The 23,969-nt window shown below is 34.2% G+C and overlaps 1 protein-coding gene across 5 annotated transcripts; it reads right to left on the bottom strand.

The window, feature by feature from the left end:
• Positions 1-1,787: 1,787 nt before the first annotated feature.
• Positions 1,788-22,541, bottom strand: LOC127083456 (uncharacterized). 5 transcript variants are annotated; one of them, XM_051023770.1, is made up of 27 exons: positions 22,086-22,541; positions 21,818-21,977; positions 21,329-21,421; positions 20,040-20,142; positions 16,793-16,955; positions 12,539-12,713; positions 12,034-12,162; positions 11,320-11,934; positions 10,562-11,185; positions 9,244-9,309; positions 8,602-8,715; positions 8,257-8,502; positions 7,894-7,941; positions 7,671-7,805; positions 6,452-6,604; positions 6,287-6,349; positions 5,257-5,367; positions 5,065-5,148; positions 4,935-4,982; positions 4,535-4,609; positions 4,265-4,360; positions 3,626-3,706; positions 3,465-3,536; positions 3,044-3,088; positions 2,880-2,963; positions 2,630-2,733; positions 1,788-2,560 (listed from the first exon to the last, which is right to left on the bottom strand). In XM_051023770.1, the coding sequence occupies exons 1-27, from the start codon at positions 22,289-22,291 to the stop codon at positions 2,446-2,448; spliced, it is 4,008 nt and encodes a 1,335-aa protein (XP_050879727.1). In that variant the 5' UTR covers positions 22,292-22,541; the 3' UTR covers positions 1,788-2,445. The 5 variants fall into 5 exon arrangements, with proteins under 5 accessions (XP_050879727.1, XP_050879728.1, XP_050879729.1 ...); XM_051023771.1 differs by lacking the exons at positions 1,788-2,560; positions 2,630-2,733; positions 2,880-2,963; ... (13 more) ...; positions 8,602-8,715; positions 9,244-9,309 and having other exon boundaries at positions 11,061-11,185; positions 11,261-11,934; positions 22,086-22,540; XM_051023772.1 differs by lacking the exons at positions 1,788-2,560; positions 2,630-2,733; positions 2,880-2,963; ... (17 more) ...; positions 12,034-12,162; positions 12,539-12,713 and adding an exon at positions 15,283-15,690 and having other exon boundaries at positions 22,086-22,537.
• Between the last annotated feature and the right edge of the window lie 1,428 nt (positions 22,542-23,969).

Below are 23,969 nucleotides of genomic sequence, written 5' to 3'. Positions count from 1 at the left end.
TTCTTATAGCAAGTGCGTATAACAGGGCGTGTATCGATCTAACAAGATATGATTTTTCGGAGACATTTTTCCACTTCGGAGTGGCCCACCTAAAGATCCTTCCGGACATATCATGTGCATTGGATGGTTTTTAAAATTACTGTATTTTGTTGAGGTTTATTTGAAATCAGGATGTCTTATACCAAGCACATCATTGGAGTGAACGACACATTCTACTAAAGAGGCGGAAACTTGGATGAATCACTTTCTAGATAGGATGAAAGAGTTCACCAAATTAAGCGAGCTTGAAATAGAATCAAATAAGGAAAAGTTGAAGGAGGAATCGATAGTTGATTTATGTGGTGATACATCTTTTGAGACATCTTAGATTGTAATTGATACAATTTTTTTGAATGTACAGATGCATATTTGTAATCTTGATACAATTTAATACATAAGTAATATATATTCAGCAATGACGGTGTTAATGTCGACCATTTTAGTTTATAAATTCTATAGTTTGCATTTTTTTTGTATACACAAGTTCTGGTTTGATTCTGGTTCAAGGTAATTTCAAATATGCATATCTGAATAAATCTCATACTTATTAAAAAAAACATCACAGAACTTTTCGGGTATGCATATTTCGTAAACACCATTTTTCATTAAAAAAAATAGGATTTAACCGGAGATGCATCTCCGAAAAGTGACTTGATGACATGATAAGGTTTTTAAGGTAAAAAATGACTCAATACTTGTATAAATAATTCATATTTTCTACATAACACACAACAATCAGAGAATGAATGCATATCCTCACCTTGCATTTGTGATTTCAATGACAGAAAGTCGTTATTTCAATTTAGGGTCACCGATGATACACGTCTCGCCGATCTGATATCCAAATTGAATATTCTTTTGTGATATCCACAAAATCGAAGAATTGTCAACCTCGAGTATCATTCACCATCGCTTGACAGTGAAAAAAAGATACAGTTCACCAACTTTAAACTGAAGACAAATGAAGATTAAGAGGTCATGTGGAATATATTTGACCATTACACATCAAAGGATCCGATTGAAATCGATGCAAAAATTTAAAAAATTCGTCGACGATATTATAAATATGTTGCAACATCCCAAACTACTTATCTATAATGATAGTAATATTAAATTTATGATAACAACTATCTATGTAATAGAGTATTTTAATTTAATATCAAATTAATTTTGTTTCTAGATTTTACTGATAGTGTCTCTTTTCTAATTTGAAATATCTAAACTACTTTCAGATATGTGTCTCCAAAATATATCAAAAAACTATTGAAGATACAACTCCAAACAAAAAATGATGTATAATTGAAATATCTCACTCATTGACATGCAATTTTATGAAAAATAAGTGCATACAAAAATGCATTTCTAAAAATAAGAGGCATTTTTTAATTTTTCACATACGGATGGAAAAATAAATTGCCATAATTAAAAGCAGAAAGCAAAGTTGAACTTAATTAGAAAGGGGTATGTACATGTAAAAAAATTTGAATGTGTCAAATGCAATATACAGATAAAGTTAATGTACACTTTCCCATCACTTCCTCCAAAATATTTGTTTTAGAATTTATTAAAATGATACCAAAAAAACTAATAAAATCTATGATAAAAAGTTGGATGAATAATAAAGTGACATATTCTTTCACAACTGACATTTCTTTATATTTTTTACAATTTCAGTTGTATTTTAACTCTAAAATTGGACAGAATCAAAATAATTCAAATAAAAAGAAAAAAGCAAACCAAATCCAACAGAACCTGGTAAAAGAAATTTTAAATTATCATCTCAATTTCTATTTTTGAAACAAACTCTTTGGTTACCGATACAACAAATTGACTTATGGACACCCCTGGAAAAAATATCACATTGGGTAATTCCTATCCTCTAGCAGCAACTCACCCCAAACCAGAATTGAGGATTCTTTCAGAAACTTAATTGCATTTTAACATCATCATCAAGATTATATCACACCCTTTGGAGAATGATGACCATGGAATCACACATATATATGAAGACAGTTACATTTCATGACCAGAAAAGGCAACAAAAAAGAACATCAAAATTGAATGAATAATAATGTTACAACGGAAAACCCGCAAAAAAAACTATTATACATTCAACGCAAAAGAGTAGGTGGGATTTCCTGGAGCCCTGGAATGAAGTTCCAATCATGGAAAGGAAACTTGTTGATATAATTATGAATGTGCACGCCATTGATTCGACTGGGTTATATAAACACTCAATAAGCTGCATTCTGGTTGGTTCAAACAATCTGTTGAGGCCCACACTATATGAAGTATTTATTTGTGATTTTTCTCTTTGGTTGCCTGTAAACCCCGGAAATTGGCCGATATCATCGATCATATTTTCATTGTATCATGCCATGGACTAAGTTTCTGTCCGTCACTCGATTATGTCAGAGTTGCCCCACTAACTGAAGCACCCTTCTCAGAATGGTGCAATGATGCTGATAAATGTTGCTGCACATGTGTTTCATTTGCAAGACCAAGAACAACTAAAGTTGATCTGCACATTAATATTGCAGTTTTAGTTATTGACGAAATTCAGAAAATAACCATTTCTAGAGATGCTTACCTACTAATTGAAGATTTTACGGATGATTGGTTGGCATAAGAAGCAAGGGGCCCTCTGAGATTAGCATGTCTGTTGAGTGCACTTTCCAGTTGTTGAGGTGGCAACTACAAGGAGTACCAAAAAGGTTACAATTCAACCCAACGTAACCAACTTGAAAGATAAGGGATGCAGATGCATGCCACATATAGTCACTATTCAGGTCATATAACAAAAATAAACAAAATGCTGTGTAAAATTGAGAATGCAGTACCTGCAACAATACATGAAAAGAACGCGGCTGCGTCTGATATACACATTTTAAGAAACCAACCCAAAGTTTTGGCATACGCCACACCTGCACTCAGTATAATGTAAAACATCAGCTGCTGAAAGTCCTAATCGGAATGACCTGAATTCAAGATTAAGTAAGCATACCTGTTTGGTCACAAGCTTTGAGAGTATCTCCATAACAAAATCAACCTAAACAGAACATTAAAATTAGAAGTATAAGTTGATATTTTCTCCATACGGCCCTGATGTGATGATACAAGACTCCCAAACACTACAAAAACAACAATGGGACATTTCCCAGTATTGTACTAAGGGAGTGTTTGGGTAGGCAAAAAATGAAGGACTCAAAAAAACATCTTGGTTGAATCAATTTTAAATAAAGTTTTATCAGCCAAAATCTCATAAACTACTAAGCTAATGTATTCACAATTCATTTTCATTAATGTCAGTATGCCAATTATCATCTAAAAAGAAGTCAACTTCAATACAGTATACTTTAATACTCAAGAAATGTATTGATAAAAACAGCAGTACATGTATCCCAAAAATTGAAAAACAAATTTACCAAAGCAGGGAAAGCATCAACGGCTTGAATAACTGTTCTCATAAAAAGCAGGGGCAACGGTGTTTGATCAACCTGAAATTTTCCAACAATTAAGCAAAAAAGAATTCCGGTACATACATCCAGTATTATAGGCCGAACATGAAAATACTGAATCTACTAACCATCTGATTCAATGCCTTGGCCAGAACCTGCTGAGTGAACACTGTCCGTTGTTCAAAACAAGCCGAGCAAGCATCTGTTATCTGATAGGGCAAAACAATAATTTAGAAGTCACAACATAATTTTTTAATGTTTTCTATGCAACTAAGAATAATGAATAAGATGGTACAGCTAATCCAATTTTGACAAGGCAAATGGTAATGGCCATATGGAAAAATACTAGTATTAATTTGTTACTGCAAAATTTGATTAAACCACAGTTGCATTTTAGATGGTAGACCATGGTGCAGAAAATCATCATCAGGTACAATACAAGAGCAGTGGTTGCATTATGTCTATACAGTGCTATGATAGAGCTTTCACGCATGAGTAGAAGGCCACCAAAAAGTGTAAAAAAGGCGTTAAAAATTTCTCAGGGAAATAATGCATTTCACAAAACTCATAATTGTGTGAAACCAGCAAAAGCACTTGATACATCATATTTTTAATTTTTATATCGATAATCAGTTGTCGAGAATTATGGAAAAAACTGAATTCTTTCTTAAAAAAATAACTTATTTACTTTAACCCCCAGATGCACAGGAAAGGAGGGAATCACAGGACTTGATAAACATAAGTACATAAAATGATAGAAGACATGCCTTTTTAAGTGCAAGACCATCTTTCTCAGGAACAATTCCATGGATTGCAACCAACACTTCTACAGGTGTTAAAGCTGGGCCTGTATGAGCTGAACCCTGCCATAAATAGCTTCTATCTTAAATATAGGCCGCATTGATTGTACCCCAAAAGGAAACTGATTTATAGAAGTGGAGTGTGAACTAAGAGTGCTAATGCCCCCACATTATAAGTACTCCGAAATAATGAATAATAGACAAAATATGAAACTCAGCTTGAGAATTCACATATACCTGTAGTATGTGAGCAAGTGCCCTTTGAAACTTTTCCAATGGAAGGTCAACAAGCTGTGGGAAAATTGGTAAAACCTGCAACCATAAAACAATTGAAGCTGAAACCTAACAATATCCATCATTCTTACAACAAGAACATCCCAATCAACACCTATCATTCATTCCTAATCACATACTGTAAGGAAAAAACATTGAACCAGATGAAAATGACAACATCTAAATGGTGAGAGATGATTGAATGCATGTATAAAAATGTTCTATACTCACGGTGTATATAAATTAAATCTAAATGCTTTAAATGCCAAAATAAGATGCAAACATACGATTACATCAATTTTAGTTTTATTTTAATAATAATGTGTATAGAAAATAAAAAATGAAAGAAAGCTATCAATATAACCTCTGTTTTGGTGAGCGATGACAATAGCGGAACAAGAATTGTGACATCCTGCAATGGAGAACCAGACTTAATAGAGAACAGACAAAATCAAAGCATTGGCATTAAGATTGCTTTTAGCTGTTACACTTACTCTAAGTTTTGTTTGATATAAATGTTTAACTGTAGATATCAAATCAGAAGATGGTGTTGTGTCTTGAGTCAATATTTGCAGCACCTTTAAGCAAACAACATCAACATTAAAGTCAGCATTCATATGCTAGCAATATAACTTCAGTGACAGAATAAATAGAGCTGTTTTTAGCAACAAGAACATAAAAACTACCAGTGTCAGAAGATTTTCACTTCCTTTTGGTGGATCAGATATGATATGGAGCAATTCAGAATAAGATTGCCCGAGGGCTCTCACAAGATTAGGAATGTGGCGATGAAAAGCCTGCAAAAGCATTAGAACAAAAAGTCGAAAGCGTTAAACAAAGAACCGCCATAGCTTTGCTGAAAAGCAAAATCACAAAGCAAAAGGTAAAGGGAAAATTTCTTTGCAGCACAAGGTCATGATTGTAATGATAAACATAGATGAAAAAAGTTCATGTTTTCACAGCAAAGTAGATGTAATCGGATACTATCCCACACGTGAGCAAACATAAAACCAAGGATTGAATATGCAGACAAATGAATGAAACGGAAAATGGACAGTTCTGGCACATACTCAATCTTGGTAAAAACTAAAGAGACTCTCTGAACATTTTATACAGCCTGAAGAAAGAGATAAGTTAATCTAACTTTCTGCATCCTACAACAATAATATTAGTAAACTAACATTGTAGCCAAATTAAAATCTGTTCTACACTTCTCACTCAGACCTTGGCCATGGGCGTTGACATTGTTAAGAATGTGCGATTGAGCCTAACTCAACCCTACAAAACCGGTTGGTAGAGTGAGGATTGTCCCCACTTATAAACACATGTTTAGGCCATATATTGTCCGATTTGGGACTCTTAACACACCCCCTCACGCCCAGGACTGGACATCTGGAGCGTGGAAATAAATGGTGGGTGACCCGATAACTGAAACCATAGTAGATGGCCCATCAGATCTGAGGCTCTGATACCATGTTAAGAATGTGTGATTAAGCCTAACTCAACCCTATAAAACCGGTTGGTAGAGTGAGTACTGTCCCCACTTATAAACACATATTCAGGCCATATATTGTCCGATTTAGAACTCTTAACAGACATTAAATAGTATAACTGTACTCCGAAGACCAGGGCAAACTTCATAACTCTATTTAGCATTTAGACATTAAGGTTGAAAAAGACTCTTAACTCATCAATGGAATATTATACAAAACAGACCTGCTTTACAATTCTTGAGGCTTGCCCATAATTATCAAATACAATCTGTAGAAGACTGGGTTTCTGCGAGGATAAGAAAACTGTGTCAGCGTCCAAAGAGATGAAAAGTAATCATCAGTGTAGTCATTGTCAAAAGAAATGTTTTGCATTATACATAAATCTAACCTTTGTACATAGAGCAAAAAATAAAGAAATCAGGCGTTGTGCTTCAGAAAATGATATAGATGAAACACTTTGAATAGTTGGTTTAGCAACTCTAGTGGGGTCATTTTCAGGCTCCGAAACCTGGGAAGTACTACTTATTTCAAGATTTTCGACCTGAAAGATTTAATAAGCCACTATCGATGATCAGTTTATCAAACAAGGCAATGATCAAAGCATATCTCTTTAAGTTCGACAGTTTTTTGAGCAAAATAAACATACAAAAAAGAACTTTCTCCATCCCAAAATAAGTGATACATTTGAGTATTTCACACAGATTAAAAAAGCATGATAAATGAAAGAGAAAGAATAGCAACTTTACCACATTATCCTTGTTAACTATTAGTGTATTCTAATTATCATAAATGCAAAGTGAGAGAATAGTAAATCGAGAGTGATGGAGGTAGTATTTATTATAAACTTGGAAGAAAAAAATGAAAATTGGATTGGAATCTAAATGCGACACTTATTTTGAGACAATTTGAGACAAATAATTTGTTAAAATGTGACTTATTTTGGGACGGGGGATAAATAATCAGACAAAACACAATCTGTCTAATCTTCAGAGCACAATGCAAGCAGTCTGATTTGGCACAAATACAAACTTCCCTATATAAGGCTTGGCAAAAATATACATAGTAAAAAGAACGGAATTACATTTCTTGGTATTCTGTCAATAGTAACAAATTCCATAATAATTCAATCAAATTTATGAGAAACAAATGCTTTAAAACAGGGTAGCTAGCTGCTTGATCCAAATCAAATATATAATGGAATTTCTTAAATTTTGGTTTGAGCCTAACTCAACCATACAAAACCGGCACGTAAGGCAAGAGATGTCTCTCACTTAAAACATACTTTTAAACTGTACCTCATCCAATGCAGGACTCTCAACACAACTCTTTCAGGCCCAGGACTGGACATTGGAGTGTGGCCCGATAGCAGTGACCCAAAATATTTTGAACCATCAGAGGTTTTTATTGGGTTTAACTTATTCTTACATAAGGGCATGTAAGATGAGGAATGCTTCCCATTTATAAATATATTTTCAAACTGTATCTCATTCAATGTAGGACTCTCAAGCCACGGAATTTTCCACAGCAAAAATTATGAGAAATAGAACTTAGAGGAAAGACAACAAAGATGTGAAGACAGAAAAATAGTACAAGTTTAACACCTATACCTCCGTTCTTTGTTCGGTAGGTCCAGATTGTACTCCAATTGAAACTTCATGATCTACAGCAGAGAGAAGCATTTTTGTTGCAAATTTCACAACATCTTCTGCTATGTAACTAAGCTGAAAGAGCTTGTTTGTCACCTGTCAAACACAAGAAAAAGCATTTCATGAAGTTATCAATAAACAGTTCATTTGATTTTGTATAACAAGAGTTTTCCATAGCTTTTACCAGCCGAATAGCTTTAGCTCGAATCTCGTCCTGTGGGTGAACAGCACACTGCCATAGTAAATTTGCAGATTAAAAATTAGCAAGACAACACAACAAACAGTTCCAACAACAGGAAAAGGAAAGCCACTGCAAAGGAAACAGCACAATTCACTCACCTTCCTATTTATACTACTAAGGCAGCATAACAAACTAATTAAACACCTACTCTACTGTTTATTACACATTCATTATTACACAATTCCTCTTTTTCCTTATGACCTCTACACGAGTCTCTATCAGGCTTTAACTTTAATCTGTGGAACTTGGTTTTTCCAATAAAATGAGGAATAATATGCTACTTGAGACTAGCGAGTGACAGCTTACCTTCAACGCTATTGCTAAGCAGCTTTGACGGTTTTGTGGACGGCCCAAAATTAAACTCCAGATAGCACCAAGGCCTTGAGTTACACGCTCAATATCACGGATAATTTTTCCATCATGATCAATAACATCAGAATAGCATAGATCCTCCAAAATCTTCAAAGCAGATTCAGGCAGAAATGGAACTTCACCAAGAAGTCTGCTAAAAGACTTATCTGAAGCTGGAAAAGAGTCCAACAGAGTTTGGGCCTACATAGAAGTAATAAATATGAGTGTTGTAAAAATGAAATTAATACTAAAGACAGAAAAACATCATTAAAAATACAAAATAGTCATTTATGAGCATACCACTCCTAAGAGAAAGTTATCATATAAAACAGCAAAAGATGAAGAGTTTCCAGCTGAATCCAATATCATCGAGGAGTGAAGATGATACAAAACATGCAGAACAAGCTCATTCCCCTGAAAATTCATTAGAAGTAATATTATAGAATCATGTAAAAGAATTTAATGAACAAAAAGAGGGTAATAATGTTAGAATTATTTTACCAACATGAAACTAATTTGTTAGAATTATTTTACCCACATGAAACTAATATGTTAGAATTATGCAAGATTGGAACAACCTGTCAATCATACCATCAACAATTGACTCCAGAATCCAGACATTCCAGCATTATTTTTTATAAAAATTGACAGGGTTAATCCCTATACTTTTGTTTTTAAAATAATAAATCAATGTCCAATAAAAGGGGCCCATTTTTGGATCCGTAATGCTAAATTATGCAATTTTGTTTGGCTTTGATGCATGAATAGCAACTGCCAGAGTACCCCTTTTCAAGAGAGTGAAATCTATAATGACAATCATACAAATGGGGCCAACAACTGCACCGGAAAAATATGAAGCAAATTTCTGTAACTTCATTAATAAATATATAAATAAATAAATATAAAAATTAGAACAGATTCTAAAATGAAGGAAAGAGGCACCTTTCGCCAGTGGTCTTCCAGAATGTGTTTTTGCAGCATCACAGTGATCACACTATCGTTATCAATCTGCCAGAGTGCCAAAATAAATGTTAATGCTGCTCAGAACTTGTGAGACGAGAAATGATTAAAGCAATTTTCTTGTGAAGCACAAAAATTGTTCAGAGCTTGCATTACAACTACTCTTTTAAGTCATGTGAATTGCTGCAGTTAGTGTTTCAGTTTAGTAAAATATGTTTTCCCCAACAGAGTTGAACCCTACACGAACATGGGTTCAACTCCCGTCATCGGCATGAAGTACCTTCTCCATAGATCCTAATCACCTAAACTTTTCCTATTTTTCGTCCTTTACAACAACAACCACCAAGTATCATCTCACTATGTAGGGTCGGCTACAAGGATCAAAATGTGTCATCATGTTCTTAATTCAGGATTGAGTCTATGTATCCCTATAAATAGGGATTAGTATAGAGTCTTTTGTATCAAGTCGATGGTCATTATCAAAAATATTTTTTCTCATCTTTTACATATAATCACAAATTCAATAGTTTCCAAACACTTTTTAAGGAACACAAACACTTTTGTTTAAAAGAGTAAACTATTACACTATTACCTTAAAAGACACCTAATCACACTACCATCCCCTCCAATTTTGAAAATTACACTTCCTTTGCATAAGATACATGCATGTTAAGTGTTACATTTTTGTCAATTTCAATGTAAACAAGCTTCTTATGGCATTTTTATCTAAATGACTGTCAGCATCATCGTCAGCTAATTTTATGCAAACTAGATTTGGTACTTTAGAAGATGAAATTAAAAATTGGGTGAAATTTCAAAGCCGTGTAAAGAAATTTAAAACTCCATTTCATCTTTAAGTCCTAAAATTACTAGTAAGGTTAAGGTATTCCAATTGGTTGTCATTGACATTAAAAGTTATAGAGAAAGGAAACAGAGCACCGGGAGGCTCGTTAACACTTGTTCACGACCACTAAGGATTGTCTATATTAAAGTCATGTGAAGTATATTCAATTCAAGATCGATCATCGACTCTAATTTACCCTAACACTTGGCAAGAGATCAACCAGTTTAAACCACAGCCAAAACTTACGGTCTGAATTATTTCAGTTGTACCTTTTGATTTCTTATGGTTAACAAAATTGACTTTTACGGTAGCATTTCAATGCAAAATAACTAAACATTAGGAGACGGAACAATTTGAACACCAATGTTAAACCACATATGTAAAAGATATAAAATAAAAACTATCTTCAAATATAATTAAAGTCCTGGAACAATAAAAAGACAGCATTTTCTTTACCTGAGCTACAAGTCTAGCAAGTAGTGGCATGCAAAATTGCTGACTATCTTCCCCGTGCAAATGTTTGTATGACTCAATTATATGGCTAATGGCCATGTGTTTCACCTTACTTTCCTGTTCTTGGGATAGTTGAATGTAAGGTGGAAGCTGTGGCAACTCCAGACATGTATCTTCCGATTTGGGTGACACTTGAACATCAAGAGAAAACTGATCAAGCTCTAAAATAGATGATGAATCTGTCCCATTTGTTTCAGTATCATCCAAAAGATTTACTGCACTCAGAGCTTCGTCTCTTGAATCAGTGGAAGAGACTCCGGGATTCAAAGAAGCATTTGCTTCCATAATCTGGTGTTCTCCAGGCCCTTCAAGAGCCTCTGTTTTGGGACTAACCCGATCAGATCCTAGAACTGGAGGGCTTTCGGAGTTCCTATCTTCAATTTTTACTTTAATTGTTAAATTTGATTGGGTATCGTCATCAGTACTTGAAACATGATGTGAAGCATGTTTAATAATAGATACAGGATCCTCAGATTCCAATTCTGTGGCCCTGGTATCATCTGTAACTGAGATAGCTGCTCCTCCAGGAGTTATTGCTCCACGCCGCGGATCCAAACGACGGGGATCCTGAAAATTTGTAGTTTAATGAAACTCAATTTGTGTTTTAAAAAATTATATATACAAATAATAAATGGAAGATACCAGTTATATAAATATCAACTGGAAGATGCCAATTCTTGCAAAGATCGAGCGGATTTTACCCGGCGTGGATCACGTTTAGAATCGGCAGGAAGGTTGCTAAAATTAGATGTCTCGGATGGTGATGAGGTAGTGGCAGAAGAAATGGCAGTAGTTGAAGGGAATTGTGCTTCGGCAGAAACAGCCAAGGATTGGACAGAACTTGTTGAAGCAGATGCTATTATAACCTGCGATTGACTGACTTGGGAACCTACTGGTCGAGTTACTGATGGGTTCTCAAACCTTGCTAGTGTTGGTGGTGTCTTAGGCAAGTGCTTCATATTAGCTATGACAATATCAGCCAACAGATCAGGATGAATCTGTGAAATAAGTATTTCAAGAGATTTGGCGCCTCTTTCTCCTTCAGCAATCAAAGCACCAATAACGGCAATCATTTGTTCCACGGCAGTTAGTTCGTTTTCTAGAACAGGGACATTAGGTGACACTCCATTAATGGAGCTAAGATCTCGCCCAGAATCATTTATTTGAGCAGGTGAAGTAAAGTCAGAGTCAGGACCAGAACGAATCCGCTTAGCAATGGCCTCGTGACCATTGGCCAATTGTTCATTATCATGAGGAACTGGTCTTTTCCTAGATAATTCCCCAGAAACTGGCAACTGAGTTGATGGTTGGTTATCCTGAAATTTAAAAACCATACTAAATAAATAAATGGGGAAAACTAGTGCTAAGTGTCAGAAACTTACTTAGCAAGAAAAAAACAGTAAATCACTACTTGCCTTGCCAACTCGAGCATCACGGGCAAAGCGATCACCGCTTTTAATCATTTTGTCTACTTGCCGAATCACCTGATCAGCAGCATCCCCTGCACTCATAGCTCGCAGGCTCCTTATCAGTCGTTCTCTTGACTGTAAAACATTGAGAAAATAATTCTTTTAAGATAATGAGTCTAATCATTATTAGCCATGTAAACACTAAACACCAATCCTTATAGTTAGTGAGCAAAAGATCCTCTTAGAAACAATTTTCATAGTATTTTTCTCTTCCAGCCCATGCTTGTGATCATTCACTTTGTTATTCGTTACAAAATGCAAATTATGTGCAAAACAATGAAGAAAAAGATATAGAGGTTTTTGTATGATACTACAATAACAACGGTTTCATGCGGTCAACTTTTCACAGATGCAAAGTAAATATCTAAGCCATTTCATTGCCATACGATTTTGAGAGAGATGTATCACAGTTTAAGTCTGAGGTTCCAATTTAGAATAAAAACACATTTACCTCTATTATTGGAGAATAAGTGCATCTTAGAAAACCCAAAAAAGCTGTTCTTAAAGAGTACTGAATACTGACAAGATGACATCCTTTTACTGTTTGAACATTTGGATCAAAATCAAGCAGAGCTGAGAGGATAGTACCATAGTGTTGTGGTCTTTTCCTTGCAATGGCTGCTAAACTGTCAAAACAAATACTTTACATGGTTAGACTTGAAATGACATTTTTAATGCTACAAAGCAACATATCATAATGCATAAAACACATGAAAATTTTAAATCTAAACATTTGAATAAAAAACCATATGCATATCTTTCACTAGCAACACTTCAGCTCATCCATATAACATTTTAGTAGCAGACAATCTAAATGAAAACCACTAATGATGTTCGTTTTAGCATCAATAACATACATCACTATATGCACAGTTGTCAAAGTATCTGCATCTCATATGCAAACCTGACTAGTATTTTATTTAAAATTCATATTATAATATCCTATGCAGATGGGGGATTATCTATCAGAGCATGGGGCAAAATTTTTAAACTAGGTCAAAAACAAACAGGAAAATAATATACTCAGGATCTAGCTAAAATTTTGGCCATCATCTTGATTCTTGAGATGAATCAAGGGATTTGGGTCCCTTACACTTGATTCTTGAGATGAATCAAGGAATTTAGGTCTCTTACACTAGCTGGAAAAGTAAAGGGTGAGAATCAGACTGGAACACTAAATAAATGCACTTAGGATCATATGGAAGGTGGTAAAATAGTTAAATATAGGCAGAGACTATGAAAATCTAGGGTTCAATCCAAAAAGAAAAGGATTTAGATTTTAATGCTTTGTCAATTGACATGATTTTAGGCCACCTGTACAACTGACCCTACTCTGGGGAAAAAAGTATTATTGTTCCAAAATTGCCATAGCACTTAACAAGATTTTTTAAGAAAACAAGGATTATTTGGTTAGAGAAGACATTATCTGTTTTCATTTCTTACTTTATCTTTTAATCACAAAAAATGCTAAATTGTTTTCACTTTGTTTCTGGTTTCAAAAGTGTTGTCTAGGAAACAATAAAATACTGTTTTCATTGTTTCATATTTAAAACTTTGAAATCAGGAAACAGAGTAAAATACTGTGCCATTTTTTATAATTAAAAGGGAAATAAATAAAAAATAAAAATAAATAATATTTTTGCAAACCAAAAGAGCTTTTAGTCTCAAGGCTGGATTATCTTCTTATCCATAAATTCCTTTTTAACTTTAAACAGATCTTAGTAAAAAATTTCAAAGACAGACAATGCTGTCTTCTATGCTGTCACTTCATAATCTAACTATCTTAGTCTCTAGTCTTTGCCCACATATCCATCCATTCATAACCAAGCTAAACAGAGAGGCTACTATCCATGTACTACACTAAAACTGAAACACAATATGAGAAACAACATAATGCTACACAGAGAAAAGTATGCTGCAATGCTAAACTGAACCAACACTAACTGAAAACATTTAAAGCCAGACTCACAGCCGCTTAATTTTATCAAAGAGCAGTATGGAATACCCAACTTCTCTCCATGACTAAATAATATGAATAAGTAGGCATAAATTCTAGAGGGGGAAGAAGACATAAACTATCAAATCAAACATGTCTTGGCAAGTAGGCAAAAGAATTGTCCATGCAAAAAAAAAATGCAATAGAATATATAATAGTATAATTGCATACCAGGAAGCACACAAATTTATAAACAGTTATCACATTCATTTTAGGGAATTTTATGTAGAATCCAGCATGATTTTCTATAATCTGAATTTGAAAAAACAGCTGAAAATTTTCATTTTGACCTATATTAACCATTCACTGTTATGTAAATTGAAATATGTTACAATGCAACAAAGTACCACAATATTCTACTGATAGAAAACTTACAATGATGAAGCCACAATTTTTCACATAAAATATTGCATAAAAATATTCCCCACTCATCAACAAGTCAAAGAAAAAGCAATCAGAAATCAAACATATGCTCCAGCTCTGGAGCATGCACACATATGACATGCTTGTTACTGGTATAAACTGAAAAGGGCAGCTGCTGGACAATATCAAAGAAATAACCCTAATCTTGTCTTGTTGAAATGACAAAATGGTGCTTCCAAACTTCAGAAGCAAAGTCTTATGAATCACAATTGACTTCCTTACATAGTCTTACAGTTTTTGTATATAAATATCTATGCAGCCATTTGAATATGCCCCTCTTATCTATTGTTACTACTCTCATCTCTTTTTCCAAGCCAAATCTAAGTAACTGACGAGAACTGTGCTGTCATCTGGAGGATAACATACAGACTGGTTAGGCTCAATTAATACAACTGTTTTCTTTATTACTAATTACTTATTATGGAGTTGCGTAACACTTCAATTTCTCAAAAAAAAAAATTCCAATAATGCAAATTTAGCATGAGACCGTGACAAAAAGTTGATATTAAACCCATCATTTATCATATTCCTTGATTGCTGATACTTTTGAAGGATATAAGAATAGTTAGATAGATTGGGTGAAGCCTTAAATTGAGCATCCATGTCACGGGATTAATTTCAAATGCAGGTTAAGAATGCATGTCAGTTGCAGAAATGAAACAGGATAAACAAAAAAAGTTATAATTTTGAAACTGGTTGCAAGAACAGTCAAAAGATCCACATAATTAATGAGCAATAAATGGAATGAAAAACTGAGAAAAAGGAGACAACAAATGTGTAACATAAGCCCACCAAAATAAATTTGAATCATTGAGGTATTAATTGTGTATTGTGCATTAGCTGTTATAATATACATTAACTGTGCATTCGCTTACAGCACAAAATTTTAAACAGTAAATGGTCTCCTCTTGACAGTTTACAATAATAAACTGCATCACTTGACGACCATGTTTCCTCAGTTCACGAAATGATCATTTTAATGCCTCACTTTTGATTTCTATCACCTGGCCAACTGGTACTCCATGGCATAAATAATGAACCATCTTACATATTCTTATAACAGTAACTTCCGTTATATCACCAATGCAGAAGCATCCAAGTCCATTAACTCCTCATAAAGAACTGGTCGCATGCTGCAATGTTATAAAGAAAGCAGTTGAACTTGTTCTATCCATGAGTCCCTGCTTCAATAATCACTCCATAGTTTTGAACATAGTAAACCACAGTCAAAATGCAGTTATATGCTAAACTTTTAAAGCCTTACATTTATCTTAAGGCATATAACGGCGAAAGTAGTGATTAAGGCAGAAGCAGTACACAATATTTTAAATTTTTAAAATAGCAAGTATTATATTATATATAGTATTATATATAGAATACATTGCAGCTGCAACAAAGGTTTTCAAGTAAATACGTATGCAATTTTAATCTATTGAACTAAAGAATCACTTAACGTTTGGAAACAATGGATCTTTACTACTAATTTGAAGAAAGGCTAAACAAATAAGCAGTGATTCACTCACATGCAGTGTAAATACACACAACTAGACATCCTAAAAGAAAGACTTGAGAGAAAAATGCTGACCAGAAAGGCATAGACTTGGGCATGTCTGTCTTTTGTGGCAATATTTGAGCTGCCATATTTTCTATTTTTCTCTTAAACCTCTGTACAGATGTACGATTTTTACTTCCAACTTTTGCATACATGTCATTTATTTTTAAACCATTATAAGGGTAGAGAAACCTTGAAGGTTCATTATCAGACATCAAAATTCAGTACAATGACATGGCCCTAAAAAGGCAAAACCAAAAACAAGATCGGATACCAAAAGCCCTATTCCACTCAAGTTCCAGAGTACACATACTCGACTAAACAATGGCATATAACTATTTAAAACATGGTATATGCTTATGTTAGAATGTTACCTTACTGAGACTAAAAACAGCAATCAAGTTCCAGAACACACGTATGCAACTAAACATATTTTTAACACATCTATGAAAGGTATCGGGAAAATTATTAATACTAGTTGTGAGAAGGAAAAAGTATGCCTAGATATATAAAATAAAGACTGCTTATCTGCCGGCTGCTATCTAAAAATTAGTTAGCAAACATAAGTTACCATGCAATACTGAGAAGGAAAAAAAAAACTCCATATGCAACCACAGTTTTAAGAGTGGCCTACTGGACAACTTGGACATACCATGATACCACCATCAGAGAATGAAATAGAGAACAATAATATGCATACAAAGATCAATGACAGCTACCACAATTAAACTCACCAATTCACGACAGTAATTGTCAAGCAACCAGGGAGATTGCCAGCACACTGCAACAATTTAAATAAAATGCCAAGTGTCCTATTTGCCTCTGTCATAAGCACCGTTGGATCGAGAACAGGGTGAGAATCCACCAACCATGAGATATTAACAGCTTGGCTTACTCCTGCATTTAGATCAATGTGAACATATGAATGAGCATGTGACAATTATCCAAACAAATCACCTATCCTAGATTGGAGCATGAGGAAAAAAAACTGCAACTTAAAAAAGCAGTGCCCTCTATGTCCAAAATCCAATTAAATTTGTGAGAATAAATGAAAAATATCAAATAATACTTGGGCTGTATCTTGGAGTAATTTAAAATAAAATAGATTAAATATTAAGATTACTTTCTGCATATCTCTTTATATTTCATTATTTGTTTCTTAAGTTATAATTAGGAGTGTATTATTAGTATAAATAAGGGTTAGCATAAGTCCTTGGTGTCAACAATCAAACAATAATCACAACTCAAAAAGTCTTTATTTACTCTCTCTTCCCTTGATTGTATAAAACCCTATAACTTTCACATAGTATTAGAGAGCTATCCTCTATGACCAGTCTTGTCACTATTCTACTTTTTGAAAGTATGGAACACAATTATGATGATGAAATTATATCCATAATTCTATTTTTCTTATCAGTCATGCACAAATTCTGACCACCCTTTCTCTATTAAGAAACTACTTTGTTTGAGGATTTTACCATCTGTTGCTTTTACAACCTTTCTCGGAACTGTTTTGTTCTACAATGATAAAAATTGGTTTTTGATTAAAAGTGAGATGAATTTATGTTTAGATACAATCACATAAATATGTGAATTGAACAATAAGTTTATGACTAAAAATTAAGTCTTAATGCACAAGCTCCAAATGCCAACTTCAATATAGAATCAATTCTGGAGGCAAATGCAATTCTACCCAAAAGCACCCAATTTTTAAAACATGTCAAAATCAAATTTAGATTCAAGAATCACTTTTGTCTCTCTCAAAATTGAATTCAAGCATCCACTTGGATTAATTTGTCACTCTGTCACGTTCTCCATACAGCACTAGCTATCCCAAATGCACTTTGGCTTCAACTATACTAGATTCCATCTCTGTTGTTAAACTCGGATAACGGCGCGACGCGGCCATCCAAAAAATTGGAACGGAACGGGCGTTATATCAGTGACGCGGACGCTAATATTTTAATACTAATAAACACATTATAGATAAAACCAAAATAAATTACTCAAAATTTATAAAGCATTCATAATTAAAAATAAAAACCATAAATCCTAAACAAAACATACTTTCAAATGTCAATAAAATTATAAAAAATAATACACACTGAACTAAAGTAATTAAGGCACAGATGTTATTATTTTACTTACTATTTAATTTATATGTTTGTTACTATGTGCTTAAGTAGTTTATTAAGGCACATATGTTATTATTTTAATTTATTACTATTAAAAATAATCATTAGTCACAAATATTGTAAATCGTTACCAATAATCACAAATAGCCACCAATTAGTGTTTTACAACTGTTGGGTTTGGTGAGGGACTTAGTGTACTTTTCTGAACACAAATAAACTTTTTGACTTTTCAACTTTTTTTTAATAATAAATCGTTCACTTTTCCCTTAATGTCCCGTCTTCTTTCTTTTCTCTTTCACCATTGTTACTGCTACTTCTCTTTCTCCATTGTTACAAGTCTCCACCATATTTCTCCGTTTTAAAAACGGGATAATGAAAAAATGGGCATTCCAACCCGGTCTGCCGCCGTTCTGTGTCGTTTTCGATCACGTTTTCTCGGCCGCGCCACCACATCAGCCGCTTGCGCCATTCCGGCACGGCCTGACACGGTTTTGCTGGCTGCGCCATTCCGCGCCGATATCTCGGCCGTTCCAGCCGAGTTTGACAACAGACGATTCCATTCCCTTGATTGTCCTGAATGCAGTCTAGCTCTAGCTATGTCTCAAATCAATAGGTTACTAACAACACATTCCCTTCAGCACACTCTTTCAGTCATCAAAATCATTTAGCTAACTGATACCATGATAGAAATATAACAGTAGTTTCCATATTTGATGTAACTGAATTTTGATTTATGAAAAGTTAGTTACAATCCCGCAATAGTTTGCATTTTTAGTTGCAAACTGTTGACCTGCTATAGCAGGTTAGGTACAACCAAGCTGACACCTGTCAGTCTTGATAAGTCTAGGAACACCAAATATAACTAATCCTAGCTTAACTCTAATAGGGTCCCATTAAATTTAGGAAGAACCGACATGATCGAAACTTATTTTCAAATTGGTCTGCCTAATTTATAATTCAATAAATCGGAGTCTATGATAAGAAAATCCTAGCAACTAATTAAACGGCGATGGTAGGAATAGTGATAAAATTGCAAAGGGAAGGAAAATGCAAACTTCAGGTTTTCAAAAGGGCATAGAAAGTGAATAAAGCAAACCCTTAAAGCAGATACTACTTTAGCTTGGAAAATGAAGAGGTGTCTTGTATTTATCACAAAATGAAATAGTCATGTCTCCTAGAGTTTGAGTTCCATGCATATTTTCACTTTTTTATAGATCACAATTACTGCACTTGATATTTTCAATAAATTTATAATGTTGCACAGAAAAATATTAACATTACATCAATTTAGGCGGGAAAGTGATTACTACACACCACCTTACTTTGAAATATATTAAGATTAAGATTTATATCCTCAAACCATCCTTGTGTACTCATTCTTTTCACTAACGATCTTTGAAATCTTTTTGCAAATGAATCATATAATGATGTATAAGAGATACATTAGCTATAATTTGTATTAGATACTCACTGTAAGTCCTATAAACGGTGATTTCTGCCGTCTCAATAATGAGTCACGTCGGGATGAATTACTAGTGATTTGCACACCAAACACATTTTGAATTATCCTTTAAGTATCTTAAATCATCTTTTTGTATTTAACAAAAATCACATATCAAAGAATTTTTCTTTCTCTTCCGTCCCTCCTTATGAGTCACATCGGGATGAATTACTAGTGATTTGCACACCAAACACATTTTGAATTATCCTTTAAGTATCTTAAATCATCTTTTTGTATTTAACAAAAATCACATATCAAAGAATTCTTCTTTCTCTTCCGTCCCTCCTTATATAAAACCCTATCACTTAAAAAAAATTGCACTCATCAAAACTTGAGAAGCAATACCTTGAGTGGCTGATTTTTCAGGATAACTGATGTCAGATGTAAAAAGTAATACAAAAATCTCCAAGAATTTCAGTGCCAACAACTTTATTCCAATAGACCCACCCTACAAAATCAAGGGAATTAACTTTCAATTCTCAAATCATAATAAAATATAAAAAACACACTGTCTGCCACCACCACAAGTTCAAGTTGAAAAGAATGACATTCACATTCCAAACAACGAATAAAATGCAAAAAAAATAATAACCAATGACTGACAGATGCTTAAAACTTGATTTGTTAATTAAAAATATAAATATTATGTAATCTAAATGTTAAGAGTCCCACATCGAACAATATATAACTTGAACATGTGCTGATAAGTGAGAACAATTTTCACCCTACAAGTCGGTTTTGTAGGGTTGAGTTTGGCCCAACCACATTTCTTAACATGATATTAGAACCTGATTTAAGATCCGATGGATCACCTGCTATGGTTTTCCCTATCGGGTCACCCGATATTTATTTTCACGCTCCAGTTGTCCAGTCCTGAGCATGAGGGGGTATGTTACGAGTCTCACATCTGACAATATATGACTTGAACATGTGCTTATAAGTGGGGGCAATCCTCACTACAAGTCGGTTTTAGGGTTGAGTTAGGCCCAACCATATTTCTTAACACTAAAAATATCGGAAGACAACTTTTGGAAACATTTAAACATATTTAAAATTAACAAAATGGTAATCAGAAGAAAAAAAAATCCAGACAAAAAGCCGCAAGTGTTAAAAACTATCAACAAAGATATGTAAAATTCAAATATTAGTAACACGTAAACATGCACAAAGGCAACTTTTCTTAGCCAATTTGCATGACATTATTAGCCTATTTCCTACATTGGCATGTGACTCATAAGGTAGACATCATCACCCATATTGTCCTTACGCATCTAAGGTAAAGCAGAGTAAATATTCACTATCATAAACTACATAGACCTGATAACCACATATACAGCAACCTTATACCGAGTAAAGGAACCTCTAAGAAAGTTATATCTTTCAATGGTTGTCAAAAGATCATATACAAAAATAAAACTGGCAAGTGATTTAAACAGCAGGTTCATTTGATTAAACTTGGATTGAATATCAAATATTATAAAACTGCCTGGTTCAACCAGCTGAACAAGAATAATTATTTGTTTCCCCAAACGAAACAATTTCTAAAGAATGAATACAGTTAAATTACTTAAATACAAGGAGACAACACATCTCTGTGCATAGGTCCCCAAGAATTAAAAGCAAAAGCTAGTTACCTCCAAAGCAATCTCAAAAACAGCCTCCTTGAACTTAAGCATCCACATCCAAATCTCTTCTAACCACCTCTCAACTTTACCACGTTGCTGAAACTGTTCATTTTTCCAAAATACAGCCATTTGTCAGTACCACACTACAAACCAAAATCATAAAAAATAGAGGAAGTGACATGGGCACAAGCTCTTCGTCCCAATGAAATCCTTCTTTAATTAAACACAACAAGAACAGGTGAAAACCCCATCAAAAAACCTATAAAAATTATACATAATTCACCCAATAATTAGCAGTGACTAGTGGAATAATTTGGATTTATCAAATGTTGTCACAATTCAACACAGCAAAACCTAACTCACTTCAAAAAACAATACCATAGAACCCACATAAATTACATCTAAACCACACCAGATCCATCACTGTAATCCACCCAATAAACACTAGTTTAACACACACACACAAACATTTAGAAAGAAAAAAGAACATGTGTATACCTGCAAAATCATCTCCTCAAAACAACTACAGAATAAATTGATGCCACTAATAATAGACTGCTTCACAACAGTTACATCGCTATCTCGTAGAAGTGTTAACAGTGAAGATATCAGCGTAGGAGAATGTTCAGCTGCTCTAAAACCAATCTCCTCAATTATCCTAAAATCCAAAAAAAAAAATGGTCATATTTTTCATATAATGTAAATTAAACGAACACATTATGAGAATTGAAAAGAAGAAAAGTAAAAAGTAGAAATTTGAAGTTACTGTATGAGCAATTTGCGGACGAGGCTTTCGTGAGAAGACTGAAGGTCGAGGAGATAAGGAAAAAGGTCAGCGGCGAGAGAGGGGTCGATGGAAAGAAGAAGGTCTTTGGCTTGTTTTAGGGAAGTGGTTTTGACGGAGACGTCGCCGTGGTTATTAGCAGCGGCGAGGAGAGAGAGGACTTGGTCCTTGGTGGGAGGTGCGGCCATGAGAGTTAGGGTTTTGAAGAAGCGAGTGAAAGAAGAATAAGAATAAGATGAAGGTTTTGTTGTTGTAAATTGAAATGTTACGAGAATGAAGATGAAGAAGAAGATGGAGGGTAAAATTGGAAATAGAATTGAAAGTACGAATCGGCGGGGTGTTCTTGTTAATCGCAACAAACGAGAGAAGTCCCGCCTGGGCTTAGAGTTTGGGACGATGCGGGATTCAACATTTAGATTGCGAGTGGGAAATTTATCCTTATTTTGTGAAATAATTTGTTATTTATTTCCTCGAATAAAACATTTTTTATTGGAAAAATGTTACTATTTTTTTTTTAACAATAGACATGAATTTCGTGAAATGTACACACTTATTTTTTATTTGTCGAGTTTTATGAAGACAAATATTTTTTTCCATCGCACTTTGATCCTCGGGGGAAAGGGGGCTAGTAATCCAGAATTTATGTTGAGAAGTCATGACACTGGTTAAGCATTGTTCCTATTAGAAATCGAACTCGATATTTCTCAAATATTTGTTTCTTAGCAGGAGTTCGTTTACCACTCGAGCCCAAGTGTTTGATTAATAATGAAGACAAATATCATTTGTTGTTAAATACTATTGAGTACCAGTAAGTGCTTTTAATCTTAGTTACTATTTGGTCATCATTTCGGGTTTTAATATGGAGAGCATTTTTATTCTTGCAATTTTTTCTTTTTGAACAACATAGATTGTGAGAGATACATCACATACTCATATAAAATCTTAAGGTGATAGGTGTGTGGGTTCTCTCACTTATAAATGCTTAAGTGTCAACTTTTCTAATTAACTTAGGACTTCCACACATTTTGTTTCTCAAAGTTCTTAACTCACACTTGTTATTCTCAACACTCCCCCTAAAATGTGATTATATCAACAATGTTTCATCTCAAGTGGGACCTCTTTCATCCACGCACACTTGTACGTTGACAATCTTCAACGAGACACATCTTATCCATCACTTGTGGGGTGTACTTTCGATACAAGGAAGTCGGTCACTAACTCGAACCAAAGGCTTCTGATACCACGGTTAGGGTTTCAATTTGGGGGATTCACATGAGGGAGCATTACATTCATTATGGATTTCTTTATGAGCAACACACGTTGTGAGAGACAAGCATACTCATCCAAAACCTAAAGGTGAAAGGTACGTGTGTTTTCTCACTTATAAATACTCAAGTTTCCACTTTTCTAACCAATGTGGGACTTTCCCACACTTTATTTCCAACTCACATTTGTTATTCTCAACACCCCCCTCGAGTGTGAGTTTATTCACAATGCTTTCCCTTTATAGCATAAATTCATTTTGGACCACTCAAAAACTCCTTTATTTTAACGGGTTCGAATACGGCCATAAGTGTGAAATGGACAAAATCACCATCGACATTGACTTTGTTATCTCATAACAGCTCACAATCTTGGAGTCTTTGAGGCAAACAGTTTTACCTTGTTTATTTTCTCACATTTTCTTCAATTCAGACACTTGGTATTCACTTTTACAATACCCCAATCTCAATCTTCTTTCGCTAACAAGTTCTCTCAAGTAGTGAAATATCATCTCAATATGATTGCTTATCTCATATGCAATTGGTTTCTTAACAAGATTTATAGCATAAACGTTATCAACCATGAGCGTTACAGTGTCACCCT

Source organism: Lathyrus oleraceus, chromosome 5 (assembly GCF_024323335.1).
Source record: "Lathyrus oleraceus cultivar Zhongwan6 chromosome 5, CAAS_Psat_ZW6_1.0, whole genome shotgun sequence".
NCBI lineage: Eukaryota > Viridiplantae > Streptophyta > Magnoliopsida > Fabales > Fabaceae > Lathyrus > Lathyrus oleraceus.
Note: the sequence above shows the minus strand (reverse complement) of the source record. Positions and strands in the feature narration are given on the sequence as shown.